Source organism: Maniola jurtina, chromosome 10 (genome assembly GCF_905333055.1).
Source record: "Maniola jurtina chromosome 10, ilManJurt1.1, whole genome shotgun sequence".
NCBI lineage: Eukaryota > Metazoa > Arthropoda > Insecta > Lepidoptera > Nymphalidae > Maniola > Maniola jurtina.
In genome coordinates, this window is record NC_060038.1 from 2,029,451 (window position 1) to 2,055,528 (window position 26,078).

Sequence of the window (26,078 nt, forward strand, 5' to 3'; positions counted from 1 at the left end):
AACAACACTGTCACAATTTTCTTAGCCCCAACAAAATGAACTGAAAAACATTTCACATATGAAACTTTTTCGCTTAGGATTAATGTATATAATTTATGTAGGTCTTTGGCAGTGAGTAGAAAATGAATCTTTTGTTACAAGTTTGGTCTTCTGTCTTTTAAAACAAACACCAACAATGCAATGGCTGAGTTATCAAGCCGAAATTCAAAATAATGAATAATTGTGACCTTTTACTAGATTGATATATAGGAATACAGATATTGTGTCTTTCTTTATTCCTCAGTTAAAAGGTGTTTGGGTATTGAAAAAACGGTTGCTAAAATTTATCAACAGATTAGAGACACAGTAGTTTAGCTGTTAGACGATTGAAGCACTGTTCAGTTGACACTTTCATGTGGCAATATAATCCAATCGGGAGCAAAACTTTCGGCTATATCAGCTGAAATTGTCGAGAGGTCAAACGCAACACGTCACACGCGATTATCAACTTTACCACTTGGCAACACAGTTCAAACTGGTCCGTCATAACACTAGCCACTCGGGCATCACTTCCACGCCAGTTTGAGCATTTTCCTCGAGGCGAAGTATTTAGTGCTGTATGTAGCCACTATGAGAGCGGCTAGTACCACTGTGATGAGGAAGTAGTCAAAGTCGTCCTTCAGAAGGTCGAACGTCTTTGATGGCGCTACTCGTGTGTAGAATAGATCTGCAAATAATTTCATTTTTAAAAACTTTTTATTAGCTTGTTGTATGTTGTGTTTCCATCGAAATTGGCAACTGATTTTTTTAATTATTTCCTTGTCTGAGTTGAAATTTTACAAAAACATTTGGTTTGATGATAGCTAATGGAACAGACGAGCGATGGACTCGTTTGCTGCTGGAATGGAGGCCACGCACCGGAAGGAGGAACGTTGGAAGACAGCCCTCCCGTTGGTCAGACGACATTACCAAGCTGGCGGGAAAGACTTGGAGGAGGCTCGCACAACACCGAGAGGAATGGCGTGCACGTGAGGAGGCCTATGTCCAACAATGGATTAACAAAGGCTAAGAAAGAAGAAGAAGAAGAAGAATGGAACCTAAGTGAAGCTAAATGGGCAGTGGCGAGCGAAGCAAGCCGGTGACATTCTTCTTTCTCAAGTTTCAAGTTTTCACGTTGTATGAAAATTGGTATTTGGGCTATCAGACACATATGAAGAAGTTCGTGTACGTAAATATTATAAGTTACAGGATTTTGAAAATGCCAGCCCCTCGCCGATTAAAAATTCTACTCTAGCGAAATCGTGGCGGAAGACAGAATGATTAGATTTTCGAATATTTTACATAGAATAAAAACCTCACCTAATCCCGTGACGAGCACAAGACTAGTGGACTCGAGGCCCGCGGGCGCAGTAAGAACGCCTCGCACTCTTTCCACTGTACGATTGTAGTTGAGCGTGGCCTCGGCCGGTAAGGGCAGTTCCGGAGTGTAGGGCAGCAAGGCCTCGTCGCCGCCGCCGAGGCCGCGCCGCGCTTCGAGGTACGCCCACGGCATCTCGATGACGGCGCCAGTTGTGAGACCCACTGTACACAATACACAATAGGGTATTCACACGAAGCGAGAAAAAACTAAAAACGAGCAATCGAAAATGTTAATTTCAGTTTATAAAATTGTATTAATAGTAAATACTTAATGATTCATTTTAAAGATTTCACATTTATATCTGTTCTATAAATAATCTTCAATTGCTTTCAGCTTTTTCAAGAGCATATTTTTAATGGACTTTTAAACTTGTGTAAAGGCAAGTCAAGAATCGATTGTGGAATTTTGTTATAAATGATTATATTGATTCCCACAAATGACTTTTGAACCTTCCTGAGGCGGAGCGTAGGAGTCGCAAGCTTATTAAGGTGTCTACGGTTATCGTATAATATACTCATTACTCACACAGCACGTGTCTGTCTGTCAGCGATCGCTCAGTGATGGTGAAGGTGGCGGCGGTGGGCGAGGCGGGCAAGATGTAGGCTTGTCGCTCCACGGCCGGCGCTCGGTCCGAAGCGAACGAGCTGAAGGCGACGCCCGGCTCCAGCCAACGCTCTTTGCCTTCGTATAGCTCCATTGTTGCTGAAATTCAATATCAATTCACCTTGAGCATTTTCGAGTGTGCTCTATACAAACATAATTTGATTCTAATCACCAAAATTATTATGTATACTTTCAAAATGACATGATTTATATGGAGCGAGCCATATATTCGAAGATTGAAGAATGAAAAAAAATTAATGTCAAAATTTAAAAAAATTATGTTTGATGTTATTTTGAAATTCTTTATTATTGACTGAATTCTTTTAAAATCGAAATTCATTATATGCTATCATTAAAAAAAACTGTTGCCAAATTTAAAATGTTGTTTGTAGGATATATTGACGAAATGAGTCGCAGTCGTTAAAATGAGTTTGTCTCACCAATCTCCAGACGGCGATGTTTCTCGCTCCTGTAAAGGTACGCGAAGCAGTTATCGGCGTGTACGGCTAGTGGCAAAGCACGCGCCCTCCTGTGCGAAGACGCTCCTATGAGAGCACCAGATACAGCGTCTAACGCCACTGCTGTTACTACCTCTGTGGAATGAAAAATAAGCTAAGCCGCGGCACCTAAATATGACGTCATTCGCTTTTACAGTACCCAAAAATGCGTTATAGTAGTTATACATTTTAAAAACGCACTCGCCATAAATGCTCCATGTGTCAAAAGTACGAACGTCGACGAAGTTGACTTGAGTAATCTAGACCAGCGTGTAACTTGTGTATAATTCTTGAGTTATTTGAATAGAATACCTGTTGTGTTAAGTTGGACGGGGAAGAAGATAACATACCTTTATGCGTAGGATCCGGTTTCTCCACCACAAACAGCACTAGATTCGGGTTGGAATACTTGTATAGTACACTTCGGTCCGCCAGTGCCCTGCCCGGGGAACGAACCCGCTCTAATCGGGACCTGGTAGCTGTGGCTACAATCTGTGCTGGGCCTGAACCCCCCAGTTGCACTGACCACGTGCGCTGGGCTTCCACTGACTGAAAAGACAAACATAGCTTTATTAGGTTTCCATACCAATACATTATTACATTTGTTACATATTCCAACGAATACATTGGTGAAATCACTTGCGCAGCGAATATGCTTCGAAGGCTATGCCGCTATGAGTCCAGCTCGCCATCAGCAAGATATCACCTCGACGTCACACATGGTGAATTCTACTATTTGGGACTGATCTACGTTTTAATGTTAGTTAAGGTATAAAAACTATGTGAAAGATGCGAAGGAGGCATTCTGTCGTCACACCTCGACGCAGTTTCTAGTTAGGTTAGATTGGCTTTAGGTCGTTACAATATAAAACTCTGCATCTAACATTGATGCAGACGTTAGGTTAGGTTAAAATGTAAGAATCTTAGAATAAACTTAGTAAAAATCTATCTCCGTTTCCTTCAAAAATCCTTCTAAAAAAACTCATTTCACAACAGTACCTGTTTGGGTATTTTCATATGAAGACTAGGAAAGGGACTAGCATTTAAAACTTACCACTCCGTTATATTTGAGCGCGTAGCCTTGCACTTTCCCTGTATGTTTGTCAGCAACATACAAGTATAGGTTTTCCACCAGGGAAGTTGCAGAGATCGGAAATACCTGCAAATTGTACACATTAGCATTATCTTGGCAGCTTTGCAAGTTGCAACTATTCATATAGAATACCTAGTAGATAAAGATCACAGACGACAAAAGCATCGCTCAAGTGGCCAGGTTTTTATTAAAATGAGAACTAAGACAAAACTAAGCCATAAGTTTAAACTTGATTAATTTGAAATAACGTCCAACGAATCCCTTAAAGGTCGATAGATGGGGTTTGTAATGGGTATCCTGGCAATCTCACATACCCACTTTCATACAGGATGCGTAACTGCATTTTCCCCAGCGAAAAAAATGGTCAAGGCAAAGGCCGCCTTTCTGCACTGAACACACGCTTGCCAAAGAAATTGTCAACGTTAGCCCTAAGTATAATCGTATCATTAGAAGAGTCATAGGCTAGATGGTAGTAGCAATAAAGCTGCCATGATATAATGGAGCTTTATGGTAAGAAAAAAAAAATTAGAAGAGTACAACACTCACTTGCACGGTCTCGTCTTCGTCCAACAACACTAAGGCGTGAAGTTTCTCCGAGTCGGCCTGATGCAGCAAAGAGCACTGCAGGATGCGAACGTCAAGTTTCATCCTTTGCTCGCCTACCAAGTTGCCAGTTATTGGGTTGAGGCTTATGACGTAACCGTTGCCCGTTTCCTACAAAGTTAGGTTTGATAAAGAATCTAATTAGAGGGTAGCCTTAATCTGACTTCATTAAGGATTCCATTCGCGATATATTAGTTTATCAGGTGAATGGAGCCTATTACTAAGCCTGTCAGTCCGTCTTTCTGTCTGCCTGTCAGGTCAATATCTCATGAACCGCAATAGGTTAGGGCAGAGATCTTTTTCACAGTGTGCAATTCTTAGGTGCACTTCGTCTGTGGTGGCGTTTGCTGGCGCGCGTGTTGTGCCTTTTTGGAGTGTTTTTTGTTAGAAGTGGCTGGTTTTTGTGTTCTGCTGGTGTTTATTGGTGGTGGAACTGACTGGGAAGCGCTCTAAAGGGGCGCCGCATGTACGTCGGCGGGCGCTGGCACAGACGAAGTCCATACTTATACATATAGTTTCCGTAACTTGTAATTAACTACAAACTTGACATTGGCTAATCAGTGTAAAACCAGACGAAAGAGGAAAAAAAAAATTCTTAGGTTGAAATCTATAAGACCACACTTTGATTATACTTAAGTTTCAGTTAAAACGAGACAGATTTATGCCAGCAGTATAAAGCCGCGGGCATCAACTAGTACTTCAACAAAACAAGCTTACCTCGTGTTTGCCTACAATAGTAAGATACGCATCGTATGGTGGATGCCTGGCCGATCTTCTCGTGTACACCACTACTGATTCCGTGTCAAGCCCTGGCTCATATCTCCTCCACAGAATTTCTCCGGAAAGATTGTCCATGCCAAATATCTGCAAATAATAATTAATTAATAGTAGCGTTTTACCTGAAAATAAAACGCATATTAAAATACTTACCTCACTGGAAGCTTTATATTGAGAGTAGCATTTCCGTTTCCGTCGATTTCATGCCAGTTTTCGTACTTTTATTGATGTCATATCCGGTTTTGTGGCGCCACCTGGCGGGGTCGCGCTCAAAGTTTTCGTAAATTGCTCAGCGCGGCCATGGCTTCATTGGCTCAATATCACCAGGCAGGAATTACTGAAAGCTTCCAGTGAGGTAAGTATTTTAATATGCGTTTTATTTTCAGGTAAAACGCTACTATTAAATAACTTGACCGTAACTGGAAGCTTTATATTGAGACCCTGTTTGTTTTCGCCTGGTGACGCCACATAAAAGATATTAGAATTCTACGCCAATGTGATAACATTTGTACCATAATGAGTACTTATATGATATTATGTTCTTTTTCATAAACAAAATTTTGTTTATTTGAATACTAAATCAATAAAGAAAAGAATTTTAACTATCAGTCATAGAACTGAAGAATAGTTAGTTGAGCGATACCACCTGGACTAAGTACATTGCCTTCAATCACTTTACATTTAGAAAAATTTTGAATTGTATTAGCTGATTGCTAATTTTCATGGGCCATCTCATCATAAGAATGATTTTCCCTGAGTTGAGTGTATGCTACTAGAAGTAGCAGATATGCTTGCTTCTTTCAAAAAGGTTTTTACCCAGTCTGCTATACCTACTGTACGAGAGGCACGTTTAATCCGTTAACCATTATAAAATATAGAGCATTATATTTTGTAGCATATCATTTTCTGTCGTTCAATAATTAATTACCAATTACACATATAAATCCAAAAAGAGGGTAAAGATACCCGTTATGACTATTCCTATTACAAGCAATTTCTGATTGGTTGTCTATTTCAGATTTTGAGCCGAATTTAGGGCAAATGTCAGATTTTAATTTTATAATCATCAATTTTTATTAAATACACATCATTCGTTCTAAGGCACGATTTTGATGCAATATGAAGTTATCTGAATAGTAAGCAGTAATAAAAACGCAGATATTACAAATGATTAGTTAAGTAATAGACGCGTTTTACCTACCAATAAAACGCTTATTAATTTACTTACCTTACTCGATGCTTCATAATATGAGATAGGCGCCATTTGTCCCGCCTTAACGCATCTATCTCGCTCTATCATATAGCGCTGTCCCTCTCTCTCTCTACCACCGCCAGCAGTACGGAGCTGGCCAAAAGGTGGCCGCGTTTGTTTTATTCATTGCGTTGAATATCACCAGGCAGAATTCAAAGTTAAGCATCGAGTAAGGTAAGTAAATTAATAAGCGTTTTATTGGTAGGTAAAACGCGTCTATTAATTTGACTGTACCTTACTCGATGCTTCATAATATGAGACGTGTTTGTTATCGCCTGGTGGTGGTGGTGATCTGCGCCATACAAAGATTTAACATCTTTGACGCCAATGTGACATATATATAAGACAACTGATATGTTGGGCAAATAATGCCATTTTCTTGCTAAGAAAAGAGAAAAGAAAAATTACGGGGGGTAAATCCTCATTAACAAACTATTCACATGATTGCGAGTTAAGAATGAGTTTGCAAGTCGACATACAAAATAACAGAAAAGATATACGCGTGTATGTATTACATCAGGCAAACCATTATAAGCTAGGCAATAAATTTAGCAATTAAAATTATATGCGTGCCTGTATGTGTAATACTCAGTCAATAGGTAAGGCTGACCTCACAACCACTTGTAAATAAATACATTCTTTACATGTAAAGTCCACTTATTAATTAGACAGCATCAATATTAGGATAGTGATAAGTCATGAAAACAATTGCCATTGCAAGATTGATTAAATATTTTAGACTCAATGAGTCAATAACATAATATATGGGTATCACCAAAAACAATATAACTGGGTCAAAATACAGCTATTTCAACAACAATAGACAATTGACCCAATCGTTTCGAAATCATACTGAAATTATTACCGTCCTGCATGAAATCCTCGGACATCTGATATCTTAGATATCTACTAAGAACAATTTAATCACAATGAACAATCCTGGGTAAAAATAAGTAACTTAGTACCTGCGCAAAACATGCCCTGGAGCGAATTTAAAATGGAAAGGTTCCTTTGTTTAAAATAACTATTTTCACTATGACCAGGAAAAATCTTCCCAGAACAGTCTAGTTTCTTTAGTTCCATGTCCTTTTCTTGGCTCATAGCTTTGCTATTTAGAAAAGTTCGTACAGTTCTCACCAGAACAGAAGAAAGTTTTAATTTGAAACTCATAAATAAACAATTCATCATTGTTTAGGTATTTCCTTCTTACTCTTTGTTTTATCATTCCACAGAATTGGGATGATGCCACTGTCAAAAATAAATTATAGCAAATTAAGCTTTTGTTTCCTTGCATATCATGGACTTCCGCAAAATAACGCTTGCTTCTTATAATACATGATAAAAAGTCGCTGATTTGACTAGCAGCCATTCTTCCTATTATTAGAATTAGAAGTTTATTTTAAACTAAGCATGAAAAAGCTATAAAGGAACACTCTACAACCTGCGTTGGGCGGCTGTAGCTAGGACACTTTGAACCAGACCAGGACTTGTAATGACTTATTGTTAGCCGAAATGATTAATTCATTAATTAATGATGAAGGGATTAATGAGTTAATGCCCAGCTATGGTGATAAAACGTAGTTATTAAAAACTGTCTTCTGGCACAATGCTTAATCATTCCAAGATCTATCTTGGCGCGCTCAATATTATAATGTTTTAAAGATTTTAATTTCGAAGCAATAACGGAACAAAAACCTTTTGGAGACGTTTTTCAACAAGCTTAAAGTTTCATAAAACGAAACTTATTGGAAATCCTATCACAATGTAAAGGATTATTTAAATGATAAGAAAGCTTAAGAATGAGTTTCTTAACAACTCCGATAGGTTGTAAACACTACATTATGTGAAGTCAATAAAGATTTGTTATTATTAAATATTAATAATTTTGTGAAGTGGTGATAATTCAAAAAAACAGGTAACTACCCAGCTGAGCCTTGTCAGCCCTTCCCATGCCTGGGCGCATTTCGAACCCTCGTAGCTTTAGTTTTTAAGTTTACGTAATTAAGTATCACCATTACATCATCATAAGAACCCAAAAATTGACCATCGAAAAGTGACAAAGACAAGGTAGGTAAGTACTACTTTGAATAATTCATGACAACAATGTTTAACTATGCTAACTTGAAGACAGTCAGCAATGCTCGTACAATTCACAAAAGATATGAAAAGAAATCGACCAAGTTCAATCATAAAAGTGGATATTTTACTGGTAAAAACAAGGAATATTCTCACAGTTTCAATTTATTGAAAGTTTTATGGTAATGTTACCCAAATAGCCCGTGTCGAGGATCAGAATATAGTCAGGGGCACGGTAAGCTGATTCGGTACGAAAATTCATTCCTTGCACAATAGTATCCGAACGAACTGTACAATAAAACTATCTTAACCTGTTCATTTGACATCCTGGATTGGACTGATATCGTTCCAGCGTCGGACATACCTTGCTCCTGGAACTTTTACGATCCAAACCTACACATGACTATTAAATCCAACGACATCATAGAAGATGTCGTAGATTTTAGGATTACAGCCCACTTATAACATATACAAGGTAAGGTATTGTGTTAATGCTTGTGCTAATCTGTGTGCAAGGATGCTACAAGTAGCATCCTTGCACACAGATCTAATTCACTCAGAATTAATAACCATGTTACAATTACGAATAACTATGAAATTAAATCACACCCCCTAAACAGATCTTAAGTTCTGATACATCAGGCTGGATCAAAGTTATTATTCGAATATAGAAATTCGTTAGATTTGAAAATTTTTGTCCGCTGGATCAGTTTCTGAACCAAAAATTTTGAAAAATAAAGGGGTTGTTTTATTTTAAAAGTATAACCATGAATCTTCTGCCACGAGCAGAGCATATGAAATTTTTTGTCATGTGACTTTGAACTGGAAAACGATTTTAACAGTTAACATTAAATTTTCCATGTAAGAAGGCTATCTTGTTTAAGATTATAGAATGAGATAGCAGCACAATTTAAAAAAGTTTTGCTACACCGGGCACGGCTAGGTGCGAATAAATCCACATAAAAATAATAAATTGCTATGTTGGCTTTCTTTTCATGTTATTTATAGGCACCTTTACTTGGTCAGAAGTATGGCTCCTTTAGCTTGAGAGATGTGAATAACACATTGTTATAAACTTAATACTTGCTGTAATTAGCCAGCAGCAAGAGAGCGACAGCCAATTAAAAATGATTGCATTGCCTACTGTACACACTGTAGATGTCAATCTATGGCAATAGGACTGCGATATTTGGATGACTCCCATTAAAAATATCGGGAGCTTGTAAAAAGCGGTATGCGATACGCTTTATGAGATATAAGAATATATTTATATTATGTGTAATTTCGGAGCTTTTACTTTTCCCAATTTGTTTGTAACGCGACGCAAGTGGCCTCTGAAATTTATATCAATATATTTGCATTCGGTATCGCTTTGAACCCATACTTTCCTTAATAAGGTTATGCAAAAGACCATAAAATTATTTACTTCGTGACTGAAACGAGAGCAGCTGTGCTCCTAGCAACGACTACCCTGCAAGGGCAAGTAGGCATGGACCATTACAAACATAAATGCATGAGGTGTGCTGACCAGCCCGCGTAGTTCAACTGTGCCTGCGAGGCGTAGCTAGATTTTTAATCGGCCAAAACATTAGGTCCGGAGCGTAAACCTTAGCATAAATATCAGTGGCGCCCAAGAGCGACTGACTGATATTCCACTGAGAGTTGAGACCATAACAATGTCATGCACACTCCCGCGAGGAGTTGCTTACTTGGCTTTTACACTGCGCCCGCGAGGCGTAGTTAGCTTATTAAATGGCCCATGCACTCCCGCGAGGAGGCATTTAATTTCTAAGTTGCACCTGCGAGGTGGATCTAGGTTTCTTTAAAAATGGCTCATGCACTCCCGCGAGGAGGCATTTAATTTCTAAGCTTCACCTGCGAAGTGGATCTAGGTTTTTAAATGGTCCATGCACTCCCGCGAGGAGGCATTTAATTTCTAAGCTGCGCCTGCGAGGCGGAGCTAGATTCTTAAATGACCAAAACCACTGCCATGTAAACTCCCACGAAGAGCCATTCTGTTTTCAAACATACGCCTGCGCGGCGAAGGTAGATTTTTTTAAAAACTTTTTAACATTTCTTCGAGCCTTACACTTTCGCTTCTCTTAGGTAACTCTAATACCGTTGTTCTGAATATGACCATGAATCCAATTCAAATTCAAAATGTTTTTATTCAATTAGACTTATACCAGTTCTGTTAACTCGTAAAAGGCATCTACCACGGGTTTAGTTCATGAAAGCCGGTCAAATTATCAACATATCGTGAGAGATAATATATTTATCGTGGTAGGTGGATAGGCATGAAAGTTTTACATCATTTGATAAGCTATAAAGTTCACTTTCAATAGGCTCGATTAATCTGAAAACTGGTATCTGAACCTTTTCTTTTCAATGTAATCAATTATGTACTTCTCCTCTGCAAGAATCTAAAAGTAAATGAAACGGAAGCACCGGTACTACCGGGATACCTTTTATATTAAATTATAAATAGCATTAGCTTTTTAAACAATAAATATTTCAACATTTCTTTCTATAGAAAATAATAGCATTTAAAAATATGAATGACGTGAATGTTCACGACGTTGCACGTCGCGCTGCACATTGTCCTTACCTACCCACAAGATTAAGTACTATGTACCTACATTACCAATTTGGCATTATGCTGGTATAATTATTTACATTGTATAGCTATAATTAATTAACTCAGTGCCAGGTAAAACCAACTGTGGTTTTTGTGGCGCTGAATGTAACAAAAACTGCAAATGTTTTAAAAACTACCTACATTATGGAGTAGTTTTTCGTTCACAATGAATTGTTGGAAATTATATAGGATTCATTGACGGTAGCTTAATAAAATCGATATTTGACTCATTCGATGTCAAACTATCTGTTGAATCATGTATTAAAATTAACAAACTACCTCTAAGATGACATTTTCATAAATAGCCAATGAATTTAGCTATGCAGTAAAATTTTGCTTAAGAAATAAAAGCATTTCTATACTCAAACATTTATAAGAATTAAATAAATTGAAAAACTCACGTGAAGTAATTATACTCTTGCACGAGTATTATAATACTTTATCCAATGCAGGTAATTTTTTCTCCAGAGTGCTGCTTTAAGCAAGCACAACCGTTCTCGGCGGGAAACAAAACGCCAATGAATAAAACAAACGCGGCCACCTTTTGGCCAGCTCCGTACTGCTGGCGGTGGTAGAGAGAGAGAGGGACAGCGCTATATGATAGAGCGAGATAGATGCGTTAAGGCGGGACAAATGGCGCCTATCTCATATTATGAAGCATCGAGTAAGGTACAGTTAAATTAATAAGTTATTATTAGCACCCCAAACGGGTGGATTTCAAATCTCTCTGAAGAAATCGATTTTAAAACATGCTTGGACATGAATACATAATTGAGTAAATTTGATTTTATTCATTAATATAGCACATATAAAACGCGCATTAACAAACATTACTTGACTTTTATTTCATACATCCAATAACAGATCCAATTACAGATTCGTGTAAGAGGAATGAAAATTCTAAATTTTGTCATTTATATTATGTGCCAAAACTGGTGCTAATTGTGATACTTTAGGTTCGTATCAATATTTTTCTTTAAAGACCATGATGATCAACGTTTTCAAGCTTATTCAATAGTATCAAGATAGATTTCCGCTTGAAATTAAGCAGTGATTTACTGCTTAGGTTTTATGTGTCTAATGTATAGGACCACTCATTATTTCTAGACTTCTTAAGACAATGACAGACCCATTGCGAGTCAATGAGGCTGTGTTTTATATAAACGGTCGAGGCCCGCCAAACACTTTCGATCGGAGTAAATTATATAACTAAATCAACTATTCAAAAAATATTCCTTTTGACCAATGGAGATGGGTCAAGAGTCAAGACGAAGGATTGAAAATAATGGCGTAAACCAACTATGCCAATGGAAACTTTCATGAGATACAGCATCGTGAAACAGGACTTGATGGTCCATCAAATCTAAGAGTGCATAGTTGTGTACTTCGAATGCTTTCTACGAGGTGAATAGATCGACCTCCAGGATTACCCACTTTGCAAATATTATTTCCACACAAGCTCGTATTGCCACTCTGGGAGGTTGGCTATGACATTAGATACAAATTATTTACATGATTACTATACATACCGGATATAATATTGTATGCTATGGTGTATTTGTCAAGCCATAATTCCAGTATCTGGAATGTTTTATTCAATAAGGATAACAACATCCTTAAACCTTGTAAATATGCTTTATTAACAAATGAATGAATGAAAGAATGAACATCATTCCTCTTTTTCTTAGTAAATGAGAGAGTAACGTCTCGTCGTTACTTTGAATGAGACTTGAACTAAGGCGTAAGAAGTGAGCCTTCTTGAAGCTTCTGAAGGGTAAATTAGACTATCGTTTTGATAAGAGTAAAGCATTTGTTCCTTTCCTGTCAAAGAGCATGATAGATGAAGATTGTTTTTTAAAGCTCCCAAGCCTGATCCAAAGCATCCGTTACTAGAACATGAACTAGTGGAGGTAGCTAATATTTCTCCTTTAGCCCTTATAATTTATTTATCGCATCTGCCAGCTTGGAGTGCAGCGTGGAGATCGCCACTTGATGGATAGACGACATTTAACGAGACGCAGGGATCCGCTGGATTCATGCAGTGTAATTACGTGGCATGTGGTAGTCTCTTTATGAGACCTATGTCCAGATGTGGACGTCTAACGAATGATAATAGTGATCACCAGTATTGGATAGATCTTGGATTATCCAGCGGTCATTGGTTTGTTAACTAGCGTTTCTCTAACTGTTCTTACATCCAACAGCCCTCTTTGGAGGCATTTTCTAGGGTCTCCATAGTATTTCTAAATAGTTAGACTCACTCTTTCGTGGTCAAAGAACCAATTCTCAAATTTTATATACCAAAAACAGTAAGTTCGACTGTAGTAGATATTAACTTAATGCATGTAAAAAATGTACATGTATTAAGTCTCTTGTACATTTAGCATGTACTTGCCTTAACTTGCTATGACAAGTTGATTAAGTAAAATAGGACTCATATTTCACCATTCTCTTAATATCACCTATAGACACCGTGGTTAGTCCGAACGGCAGGTAGGTTATCATCTAATCTATCTAACTTTCCCGTATGGCCTCAATAAGAAGCACTGACACAAGACTGTTTCACTACATGAAAACAGACTTTGCATGTTTATCAAAATGAAATGTTCTGCCATAACATACATAGTTGTTTCGTACTCTAAGATATGATCTTGGTCGGGATGACACTTCGGAGTTCGGTACCAGAAACAAGGTGAAAAGGAAACTTGGCGTGCGGTGCAAGCTTCATGATTCATTTTACGCACTATTGCATACAGTTCCTTGGGAAAAGCAATAGGTGGCTTTTTAAATGTTGGTATGCGATACCATTGAAATAACCTTTGTATAACCTCTGGTGCCTCTATTTTCTTTCATTGCGAAAGACAGTGCACTAAATAACCTGCTTGGAACGAGATCGGTTTAGTTTCTCTGATTTGTCTTGGAGAATTCGGGTGCAAATAATCATGCTGTGGCTTACTTACCTTTTTGGACCTCCAGTCCTGATTAAGGAACGATAAGAACTTTTTAGATGACCTTTGTAGATATTACCAGTATGTTCGTTTCCACCCCGCGAGGGTGTATGATATAGATCATGTTGTCATCCACCCCGCGAGGGTGGATGATATTGATCATACTGGTATTCACACCGTGAGGGTGTATGAGATTGCTCAAACTAGCATCCACCCCGCGAGGGTGGATGATATTGAGCATACTGGTATCCACCCCGCGAGGGTGTTATAATATTGCTCATGTTAGGATCAACCCTGCGAAGGTTAAATGATATTGATCATACTGGTATCCAACCCACGAGAGTGGATAATATTGATCATTGAATAGGCTCAATGCACGGCAAAGGTAGTCATGGCAGCTCTATGTATTGAAATGGTAACATTTGAAATGCATTGCCCCTACGAGGGGCGGGTGACCATTTTTCAGAAAAGCAATGTGCATGTCGAGTAGTTCCACGCGATGGAACGGCAACAATTATAATTTTCTGTGCTTGTGAAGCGGCGAACGCGTTCAATGTGTTTTCTATTTATTGCTGGGTCAAATAAATTTATCTTATCTTTATTCAAATACACTTTTGAAATTGCTTTTGAATCGTCAAAATAATTTACCTTAGTGTATGCAAAATAGTTCCACGTGATGGAACGGTAACATTTTCAATGCCTTGCCCCCGCGAGAGGCAGCGGACTAATAATAATTGCTTAGCTTTTGACTGAATAAATGTGTTCTTTTCGACCCAAAAAATATGAACAAACTCCACTCGTTTTTTCCCATATGGATGTAACCAAAAGACCCACCTGGCTCGTGATAATTTCGCAGCGCATCGCAATACCTTCTATGCTGTAGCTACCCACTAATTGTGGAAAGACCCGACGAAGTCTGATTATTGATTTTAGTCAATATTTTAGTTAATTTAATATTATTATTTAAGTTAATATTGATTTTCAGTTAATTTATATACGAATAAAAATAAAGTCAAGAAAGCAAAATTTTTAGGAAAACCTAGGCTTATTTTTGTTTATGCAGTATGTGATAGCTGCATAAGCTTTATCTGCTAGAAATTGCAAGGTATCATACTTTTTTACCTCTTTGTTTGTTTCTAGGTCTATGAACCTTGAGTTTTATCAAAGACTTTTTAATGTACTGTGTAGGTACACGTAAAAACCAAGATGCGCTAGCTAAACCTGAAAAACCTGGAAACTGGTTAATTAATGGTTAGAACCTGTTGAAAGTAAAATCTAAACACGAACTTTGTTATTCGATTTCATCCTGATGATCGTCAGGTGTGATATTTTTATTTTTATAAAGGTTACCTGTAATTTCATTACTATTCGATGTAACAATTTGAATTAACAATAACAATAACTAGAAAAGACATATCATAATCTTAAAAGAATTTCTCGTATAAATCCGAGAGGATTCATTTCAAAATGCAATCGGGGTCATAACTATCGTCATGTACCCTCTCAATAGCAAATAAATATAAAGTACTGTGATCCGAACGGACAAACCGTTAAAAATATTGATCACGTACATATTATTATATTTTACATTTTACATAATGTAATATAAATTAAAAATAAGTACTTACTGCGAATTATTCACCAAATTCACTTTATAAAGTACCACACAATAAAATAAAATAAAATATCTTGCAACGTTTCGTGTTGACTGATTGCAAGTTGCTTCGACGGCAAACAAAACGCCAATGAAGCCATGGCCGCGCTGAGCAATTTACGAAAACTTTGAGCGCGACCCCGCCAGGTGGCGCCACAAAACCGGATATGACATCAATAAAAGTACGAAAACTGGCATGAAATCGACGGAAACGGAAATGCTACTCTCAATATAAAGCTTCCAGTTACGGTCAAGTTATTTAATTGATTATGTTACAAAAAAACCGGCCAAATGCGAGTCGGAGTCGCACACGAAGGGTTCCGTACCATCGTACAAGAAATTACTTTTTAATTTTTTTGTGATGTACGTTTGTGATAAGTATAAACCACAAATTCACGGTTTTCGGAATTTTCCTTTTACTTGTGCTATAAAACATTGCTACCTGCCTTTCATGACTAGGTAGGGGAGTACCTATGGGGTTTGATTACATTGATGGGTCTTGACATACAACGTACTATAAGGGTCTTGACATACAACAACTATAAGGGTTTCTTTTTTTCTCTGGAGATACAGAACCTAAAAATATTGGACTCAGATTCTTTTTTATTTAGTTTAGTTGCCAATGTAATTACAAGATAGATAGATAGAACACTTTATTGCACACAAAAACACATGTAAAGGATCACAACACAGAAGGAAGAAAACAGAATAAACAAAGGCGGCCTTATTGCTTGCAGCAATCTCTACCAGGCAACCTTTGCTGATACCATTTACAAGATTCGAGATTGACTTTATTAAGCAAAAATAAACCATAATATGTGGATTCAGTCAACAATTTCATATAATTTTTTTTTTTTTGTAATTTTCCTGTACATATTATATGTATAAAGATATCTAAATAAATAAAGTAAATAAACGAACCGAGTCATTGCTTGGCTCACTTACCTTCCCAGCGTCGGTGATGAGAACAATGATCTTATGCAAGTTGAAGTAGTCCCGGACGAGAGCGTTGGTGGACTGGTCGGGCGCGCCTTGGCCTTGGAGATTTTTGATCACATTCTGCAGCTGCGTGAACTGGCTGTGTAGCCGACGGGAGAAGGCCGACCACACTGAACCTGGGTAAGGTTAGGTACGGACCAACTTTATGACTTGAAGCTAACGGAGAATTTTTAGGAGCATTTTATTACTAGTCGATGCCCGCGACTTCGTCCGCGTAGATTTAGGTTTTTCGATATCCCGTGGGAACTCTTTGATTTTCCGGGATAAAAAGTAGCCTATGTGCTAATCCAAGATATTACCTATCTCCATTCCAAATTTCAGCCAAATCCGTACAGTAGTTTTTACGTGAAGGAGTAACAAACATACACACACACATACGCACAAACTTTCGCCTTTATAATATTAGTGTGAAGTGTGATTTACATAATCATAAGGAATTTAAGAGTTAGCGTGTTAGTAACAATTACTAACACACTAACTTTCTATATGGATAAGATGGTCTGAAATTTTATTTTATTTACTAAGAAACTAAGTTTGTAAACTCCTATACTTTCTTGATAAAATAACCCTCAGATTACTATTTTTGTTTTGATCTTGTAAGTTTGCCTACCTACTTTATTGGTTGTGACACAGACTCATATAATTAAAATTATTATAATTTGTATTATTACTCCAGGATGTAAGTCAACTGTGTGAACATTTTCATTAAGTTTGACAGACAGACACACTTTCGCATTCACAATAATATTAGTATGGATTGAACGTTATAAGGACATATTATATGTTTTATGGAGTAATTTTTGGGTCTTTGAAGCAGAGATTTGGAGCAGAATTCATCATCAACAAAAATTATCACAACTAAACAGTAAAATCTACACAAGGATAAAAATATAAAGCGTGAACTCTATCAGATAGCAGATAAATGTAGGAAATATTTCAATCATGTATTATGACAACAAAAGGCAGGTTTTGCTAAAAGCAAACCGTCTCGTAGGTTCGTGTCGGAAACACACTGCGAACAATATCTACTGTACTTACTATACACCTTGGCAGCTAAAACAAGATAAGGTCTCATCAGTTTTTTATACAATATTGGTGACCACCTGCGGCTTTGTTTGCGTAGGAATTTCGAAAAATCCAGCCTTATTCCTTGTCTACATTATAAAGGGAGATCTGGAAAATTTCAGCTTTCTAGGTCCAACGGTTTAGCGTTGATGTCAGTGATGTAGTCAGGACACACTTTCGCATATTTTATTAAATAGTATAGATTGGATTATTTTCGTAGTGGTGGACTACTTTCATGTGGACCAAATGTGGATTGACAGATATCAAACACCTTTGATAACATTTAAGGAAAACGCTCAGCCATGTAGGTTATCTCTGCAGTTTCCTTCACCATTAAAGCAAGTGCATATTTTAATAGCTTAAAACTCACATAAGTCTGAAAACACTTGAGCACTAGATCGCAAGAGTCCCTGTGGAAAAGGAACCTGGATGGGTTTGAAACTAGTCAGGCTTACATTGACTAACAACTGAGTATAGCTGGGATAATCTATATTTATAACTCTGAAAATTATACATGCGTACCCGGGATCGAACCTCACACCCAATACAGTACGCAACAGGTTGTGATGACAATCGGGGTATGAGGTGGGGGGGGACGCCGTACCCACCCACACGTCACCCGCGCTCACCCGCAGCGGGTTAGCGCGAAGGCGGCGAGGGTGTATGGGGGTGTCCCCACTCCCCATCCCAGTTGCCATTTCAATCTGTCACACGCTATAGGAAGGCCGAATAACCACTAGGCTACGCTAATGTGAATGAGTATAGACTATAGATACGTACCCTCTTTCTGATCGAACTCGGACTCTATAGCGGCGTCGGTTTCCGAGACGGGCAGGTCAACGAACTCCGCCGCGACCACGTTCGCGAGCGCCTCTTCGCGCGACCACAGCAAGCGACCTGGTCACAAAAATAATTGCTTTAAATTAAAAAGAGAATGACCAGCACTCTATGGAGTTTGGGCCACTTACAAATATTTTTGTGTCTCAATGAAAGTTTACATATAATAAAGTTTGATATCCCTACTTTCATATAAAAAAAGAATTTTTAATTTATTCCTCCCAGTTTCTGAGAAAAACAGTTTTATGTAAAAGGTTAGGTTAGGTTTGGTAAGTAGGTTTTATTAGGTAAAGTAAAGTAGGTAGTAGTTTCCACATATCACCAGGACGATTTTAGTGCTGCCTATATGGTGCAAGTACATAGTTATTCCCAATGAATCACTATTTGAAGATGTACAAGGTGCCATTGCATTTACCTATACCTATATTTTTATGATGAAGTTATAGCATATACGGAGCTTAATACGAAGGAAATATAGTTCTCAACTCGACGTACAAGACAACGCGCAACGGTCAACGATATGGGATTAAAATATCTAAATTCGAACCGCCCTGAAAACTGCAATCAAAGAGTATGTGAACACTACGACTGCAATTATCGAAATTGACAGAAAGCAAAAACCATAGACCTGCAACTAGCACTTATCGAGTTGATTCGATTCGATCAAGATGGTTTGTAAAAAAATATCGATTTTTTTAAATATTACTATGAAAATAATAGTCTTTAATCGATTATAACTCGACCACCACCGATTTTGATCATCGATGTCGTAAAATAACATCACTATGGTATGTTTACTGATAAAAATGGAGACTGGATTTCTGTATAGTAACAATTGAAGTACTTTTAAAATGAGGAAAAAATCTCGGGATAGTCAGCACTTTATTTTTTATGCCAAACTGAATTATAAAATAAAACATAAATTATGAAAATAATTATCTTCTGACACAAGCGTGGCCCGTGTATGATCATTCTCCTTTCCTGCCTGTTTCTATACATTATTCTCGGAAAGATGTTATTATAGTGCTCTCTCTGTTATTTAATCCCATACAAATAATAGAGGAGGAAATCTCAGTTGAGGCAGCAAAACAGAACTTTGTTTTGTAATTGAATTTCAAAGGTTTGTTGAAAATAAAATCGAATTGAATTTCAAACGTTTTCTGTAACATGCTTGTGATGGTGGTGGTTAACGCGTACTGAGATTTTTACTTCTACCATATTTTGTATGGGATTACATAGAATAGAATAGAATAGAATAGAATAGAATAGAATAGAATAGATTTTAGAATAGATTTTTATTCAAATAAACTTTTACAAGTGCTTTTGAATCGTCAAATAATTTACCACTGGTTCGGAATGCCGTTCCTACCGAGAAGAACCAGCAAGAAACTCGGCGGTTGCTCTTTTCAATTGTTCAATTTACAATAATATTCAATAATATTCGTATATACGTAACAGAGAGAATGCATTTGGAACAGCATACCGAACCAGTGATAAAGTGACTATCCAAAAGCACTTGTAAAAGTCTACTTGAATAAAAATTTATTCTATTCTATTCTAGTGCTATAGTAAATTCTTTCCGCGGACTTCACTGTTGGCTATACTGTACGTGAACTGAACTTGCCTCCTTGCTGCATCAGATGAACCGCATCATCAGCCCCGTTGACCAGTATCCTGCACGCATGCTGCTCTCTAGCGTGGCGCGTACACATCGCCGCCAAAATCTCCGCCTCTGGAATACTCAGTGTGGAGTCCGAACAGTGGATCTCTGGTACTTCACTGTTGGTGGATATACTGTACGCTGTTAGCTGGAAACCCTACAAATAATAATATTTAGATAATAATATATCTGCTGGAGATAAAGGTAAAAGTTATTACACTTAGGTTGAAATCTATAGAGTGCACTTTGATTGTGATTCAGTTAAAACGAGACAGATTTATGCCAGCAGTACAATGCTGTGTCGTTAACAGTGTCTTAAGTCTGAGCAATGTCATAGTGCGCACTATAGATCTCAACCTTAGATTTAGCTGGTCCGTAGGAAACGAGGGTCGAGTAGGTGAATCTGAATGAAAGGACGAAGTCGTGAGCATTATTTATAAAGTTCGAAGGAATGAATTTACCTTTACATCATCTGTCCAAGTCTGCATCAAAACCGGTCCATTCGCACCATCAACTACCGTAGCACTCGCTATCTCATCCTCTAACTCTTTACCAACCACCTCAAAACTATTATTCCTTATCAATAAAACCTTCTTATCGTCAACTATGAAGCCTGGCACCACGCTGTTGTCTAAAGGCCTCAGATTGCCGCCTATAGACTGTTGGAGGTTTATGTAGTTGGATAATGGTTTGCTAATAATTTGTATTGCATTGGAAGTGACGTCTAATGTTAGGAGGATTTGGCTTCCCATGTCTCCTGATACGCAAGTATAGTATGGAGCTGTTAGGATGCATCTGAAAGAAAATAGGTATAAAACTTTGATGAGGGAAAGTTAAAATTCTTGCAATATCTCAGCAGTTTGTTTTATTTGCGTCACTAAAGGCCGAAAGTAATAATTAATCAATTCTATCTTTATTGTGCCGATAGGTTACACAGCAATGTTGTTAATTTGTCAGAAATCATAGTTTTATAACAATCAACAAAATCGCTAAGTAACATATAGACAAATCATGGCTAGATGGATTATTAATTTTTGCCGAACACTGGGAACTATCCATCAGTTAAGATTAGCTGTAGAACACATGCATGCAATTTAAACTTGCTCAAAAGATCCACACCACGTGTAAAAAAAATATATATAAAAATATAAATAAATAGCTAAAACCACTTACTAAAAACTGCAAAACAGAAAATAAGAACTTGGAAACTAAAAATGGTCAAGCATGGTCTTATTTTCTCGATACTCGATCGCGATATCGCATATCGTGCGATAATGTTGATAGTGTAACAGGGCCCTTCACATTTTGAAATTACATAGTTTGAAAAGCTAGAATAGAAAACTCACCCATCATTGCTCCATATGGCAGGTAATTTGGACGTAGCACCTCTGTTGCCACCAGTCAGTAGGTTGTACATAGTGACCTCTAAATGTGAACCAAACGCAGGCAGCAAGTGAACCAGCATGTTGTTCTGCACCCACCACTCTGAGTAGTCTGCTCGCTCGTCATTTTGGAGGATTAGCGACCACTCCCACATTAGGACTCCTGTAAAAGAAGATTATTAGAATACAAGTGTACCTAAATTAAAAATTTATAACACCCCCAACAAGTGAAAGTTAAACAGTAACTAGAAAAGAGCTGATAACTTTCAAACGGCTGAACTGATTTTCTTGGATTATAGCTAAGAACACTCTCGATCACTTTCTGAAAAAAAAAACAGAATTAAAATCGGTTCATTAGTTTAGGAGCTACAATGCCACAGACAGATACACAGATACACACGTCAAACTTATAACACCCCTCTTTTTGGGTCGGGGGTTAATGAATCTGAAAGGGCCACCATTTTTTGAAGCATGCTTACAGATGTCATATTTGTATGGCTTTGGAGTTGCAGTTTTTCTCAATGTTTCTTTCTGTATTTTTTTTTTCAAAGTTTTAATAAGTAAAGAAAATAAAGCATTCTCATTTGCACTGCAAGCAGATGCCACTTGAAAAAGGACCCGGACGGGTTTTTAAACTAGTCCTGTAAGTCTAGTTGTGAAACACACACATAAACGTTCACTTCTAAGATATGAGTGGGATATTAAGATAACACAGAGCCCAGTAAAACTGACTGATATTTATAGCACTGAATATAGCAGGAATAACATATTATACATAATGTACTTTCTATAAGTTTAATAAATAAAAATAAAAAAAATTACCTGTAGCAGGGTCCCATCCTCTCACAAGGTAAGGATTGGAGCCAGTCACCGTGGTGATCTTGTCTCCCACGTGCAGAAGCTGTATGTTGCCTGCTGATGCACTCTCAAACACATGGCGCCAGACTACTTGACCTAAAACATTAAACCATCATCATTGTTGCACTGCACACCAAGGCAAACCTAAACCACAGAGCACTATAACTGCATTGATAACTAAGCGTATATATTAATGCCCGCAGCTTCGCCCGCGTGGATTGGTCAGATCCCCTGCAGCATCAGGATTGAGGAGTTGGACTCCAAATTTTTTATGAAACAATGTCGCAAAGTTCCTCTATCGATTAAAAAAGAAATGACGCAATTCGGTTCAGAAATCTCGGAGATTTCGGTGTACATAGGTAGAAAAACACAACTCCCTTTTTGAAAGTCGGTTAAAAAAGTAGCCTATGTTACTCCCTGGTCAATTCTCTACTTGTCTGTGAAAATCCCGTCAAAATCAGTTCAGCCGTTCCCAAGATTAGCCTTTTCAAACAGACAGACAGACAGACAGACAGACAGACAGACAGACAAAAATTTTAAAAACATGTGATTCAGTGTTGGTATCGTTCAAATAACCATATGAGCTTAATATGAGGTAGTTATTTTGAAATTACAGACAGACACTCCAATTTTATTTATTATAGTATGATTACTGAACCAATATTATTTGTTGAACTGCCATATCTCCTATAGTGGCCTCCCGGTTTGATCCTAAATCAACATTCTATCAAATATTAGGTGTTTGAGCAAAATATTTAAAAACTCTGCCACACTGCCAGACGGCCTATGTCACATACCTAGTTGTGTCATGGCCTATATTTGACAGATGGAGCCTCGAGGTTTTGTTCGAACTGTTGCGAACTGTGGCCATACTGTGAGACCTATCTGCTAATCTTGATTCCTAAGGATCTTAACATCGCAATCTAGTTTCAGACAGCGCCACCTAGGGTCTCAATGTAGAACTAACTAAAATATAAGTTTTTTCACTCTTGACACTGTATCAGACAAATTAAAAATAGTAAAAAGCCTAATATACTAATCTAAACAACCATCATCAATTCATCATCTTAATTCATCACTGACCTACTACTTAATATCCCCCAAAATAGGAGGCTAACATCTTAACCATTAAATTAGCTGCTTTGAAAATAAAAAATAATTCATTACAATACTACTGAAAGACATTTTGTGTAGTTGTGGAAGCACATTTATAAGCACATAATTTGAAATTCAAGTTATTTACATGAACTGACCAAAGTCCAAGTGAATAAATAGCATTTTTATAACTTACAAGATTGGTTCAAACATCATTTAAGTACATAAATAGCAAACCCTAAAAGAGTAACTTGCAGTAGACATACCATACCCTAGTGAATTTGTGTATTTAGATGTATATACTATGTATTACTATCGTACAATCACTTTGCGGCTTAAAGATGAGCGAATTGCTGGTAAAATAGCACAAATTCCTAGCCGGAAATCATTAATAAAGCTGTGTTTACCTGTCTTCAAATTCAGAGCAGCTAATACGTTCTCCTCAGTGGCGACTATGATTTTTTTCGCTGTAGATACAGTGTCGAACTGTGCAAACTTTATCCGCCCTACATAAGTTTGTCGCCTGAAAGAAGGTTCTTCAATTATTCACCGAACTTGTGTGAAGACGTACAACTGCCATAACCTTAAAACTACAAATTACCAATCGAATTTTCCGATTTGATCCTCGTAAATGCACAATGAAAGATTAATTAAACTAAAAAACACAATAAACCAGTTCATATTGTTTAGAAATTTTAGTAAGCCCAAAAAATTGGGCTTAAAATTACGTGACAGCACCCCCATTTCTGAAATGAATGATGACAATTTTTTTCTTAATCTGTTATCTGTGGCAGTCTGTAGCGCATGTAGCGCAAACCACAGACCACGAAAACTAACACAGATAACATGGTATCATATGCTTACAGTAAGCACGGGTAACTTTGAAAATGTGTCAAATATTATTAGTTGTTGCGTTGTTTAACTCTCAATTACTTCAATCATGGATGAATCTATGATTAAAAGCCTTTAAATAATAAAAGAAGAAAAAAAATCCATGATTGAAATTCAATCATATCTTCACAGTTCAATTATATAATATGTGGTTCACAAAAAATAATTGCACAAAAATGATGAATGAAGCACAACATTAATTTACTATCTACGGCTACTATAATCGATTTTTTTATAATCGATTTTTTCTCTGGGAAACTTAGCATTCTAAAAAACCGCGCTTCTATACCAATGTTACCCATTTCTACTGTATTCTTAGCATTTTACCTGCTTCCTTATAACCAACACAATCATGGCAACATTAATATTTTCTTTTAGCGCGAATTTAGGTGTGTAGTGTAAGCGCGCTTTTTAAAATTGTTGAGGCTGTGACCACTGCAGTTTTAATTTAATTATTAAAGATTGATTTTTTTATATAAGTTAGCACTAATAAAATATTATGATTACATTTTAAATAATATTGAAAAGGTCTTCACTTTTATAGTGGTTTTACTTTTATGTAGTCAAGAAGGCGCTTGATATAAAAAACGTGTTAAAATAAGCATAAAGCGGCGTGGTGCCCACTGCCCAGCAAATATTTGGAGCAAAAACAGAGTAACTTACCCGGCAAAAAATATCTTGACCAAAATTACGAAATAATTGACGCATACCTACTGGAAGCAAGAGCCGATTATTATCAACCATCGGTAGCCCTCTGCCGTAGACAGATAATAATTACCAATCGTGTGCACCTGCATGAAAGTATCAACCATTCGCGTACTTACATCGCGTGTAGCTCGCCATTCGCAGCCAATCGCTTGTTCGCTACAATAATAGTATTCTTCAAGTTATTTGCCGGGTTTGTAGTACAATAATATGTGTACCATTACTTTTTACTAATTATTATTAGACTTTAAAAGTAGCTGTAAGTAGGTCTTACAAATAATTGCTTAATAATCTTTGACAAAATTAGATTATACGTCTATTAGTCTACTCATCTACTGTTACCTTTTCACTGGGCCTATAATAATCTGATTTTGATGAGTACAGTGTTAGCTTTCCTCCCAAAGACGGACATAAACTAATCAAAGTGTTAAAAAACTTAAATCAATGAAGACCATCGTCGCGGTCATCGCGTAGTTTAAGATAATTTTATGTTTACAATAGGTCTTTAAATATGTATACCTACTTATCTTTATTGCACTTTAAATTAATCCAACCAGCTTTATAAAAAATTTGCAAACAACAAACAAAAAAAAAAAACAGAACGCTAACACTTAGCTCAGTTATTAAAGTCTTAAATTAAAAGCGCGATCAAAAAAGTATAATTAAAACGCTTCCGTCGATTTAAAGAGCGATTCTTCCGCTGGCTCGGTGCCTAAGTGCATGGAATGTACCAGCTAGGGATGGGACGAGAAAATCAACCTGACCTAACCCCGACCTAACATAACGTGTCTAAAGTTTTTCAGATCTGTCTAAGTTGGTATAACTAATAGGAATACCTGGTACCTACCTATACTTGAGCATAGGAATGTATACCTAAACCTACGTATATTCATTATGATCAACTATCGGATATCGGGGGTTTGATCCCGGGCACGCACCTCTAACTTTTCGGTTGTGTGCGTTTTAGGTAATTAAATATCACTTGCTTTAACGGCGAAGGAAAACTTCGTGAGGAAACCTGCAAGCCTGAGAGTTTCAATAATGTT

General features: G+C 37.3%; 1 protein-coding gene across 2 annotated transcripts; it reads right to left on the reverse strand.

Annotated features, from left to right (window-relative positions):
* Window positions 1–24,182, reverse strand: LOC123869227 (ER membrane protein complex subunit 1). Of its 2 annotated transcripts, XM_045912047.1 has the most exons (17): window positions 24,038–24,182; window positions 23,844–23,959; window positions 22,306–22,437; window positions 21,448–21,646; window positions 20,563–20,896; window positions 20,066–20,258; window positions 18,385–18,501; window positions 17,578–17,592; window positions 16,486–16,655; window positions 4,913–5,059; window positions 4,139–4,306; window positions 3,554–3,658; window positions 2,850–3,048; window positions 2,443–2,595; window positions 1,925–2,101; window positions 1,339–1,560; window positions 1–706 (listed from the first exon to the last, which is right to left on the reverse strand). In XM_045912047.1, the coding sequence occupies exons 1-17, from the start codon at window positions 24,178–24,180 to the stop codon at window positions 546–548; spliced, it is 2,751 nt and encodes a 916-aa protein (XP_045768003.1). In that variant the 5' UTR covers window positions 24,181–24,182; the 3' UTR covers window positions 1–545. The 2 variants fall into 2 exon arrangements, with proteins under 2 accessions (XP_045768003.1, XP_045768004.1); XM_045912048.1 differs by lacking the exon at window positions 17,578–17,592.
* Between the last annotated feature and the right edge of the window lie 1,896 nt (window positions 24,183–26,078).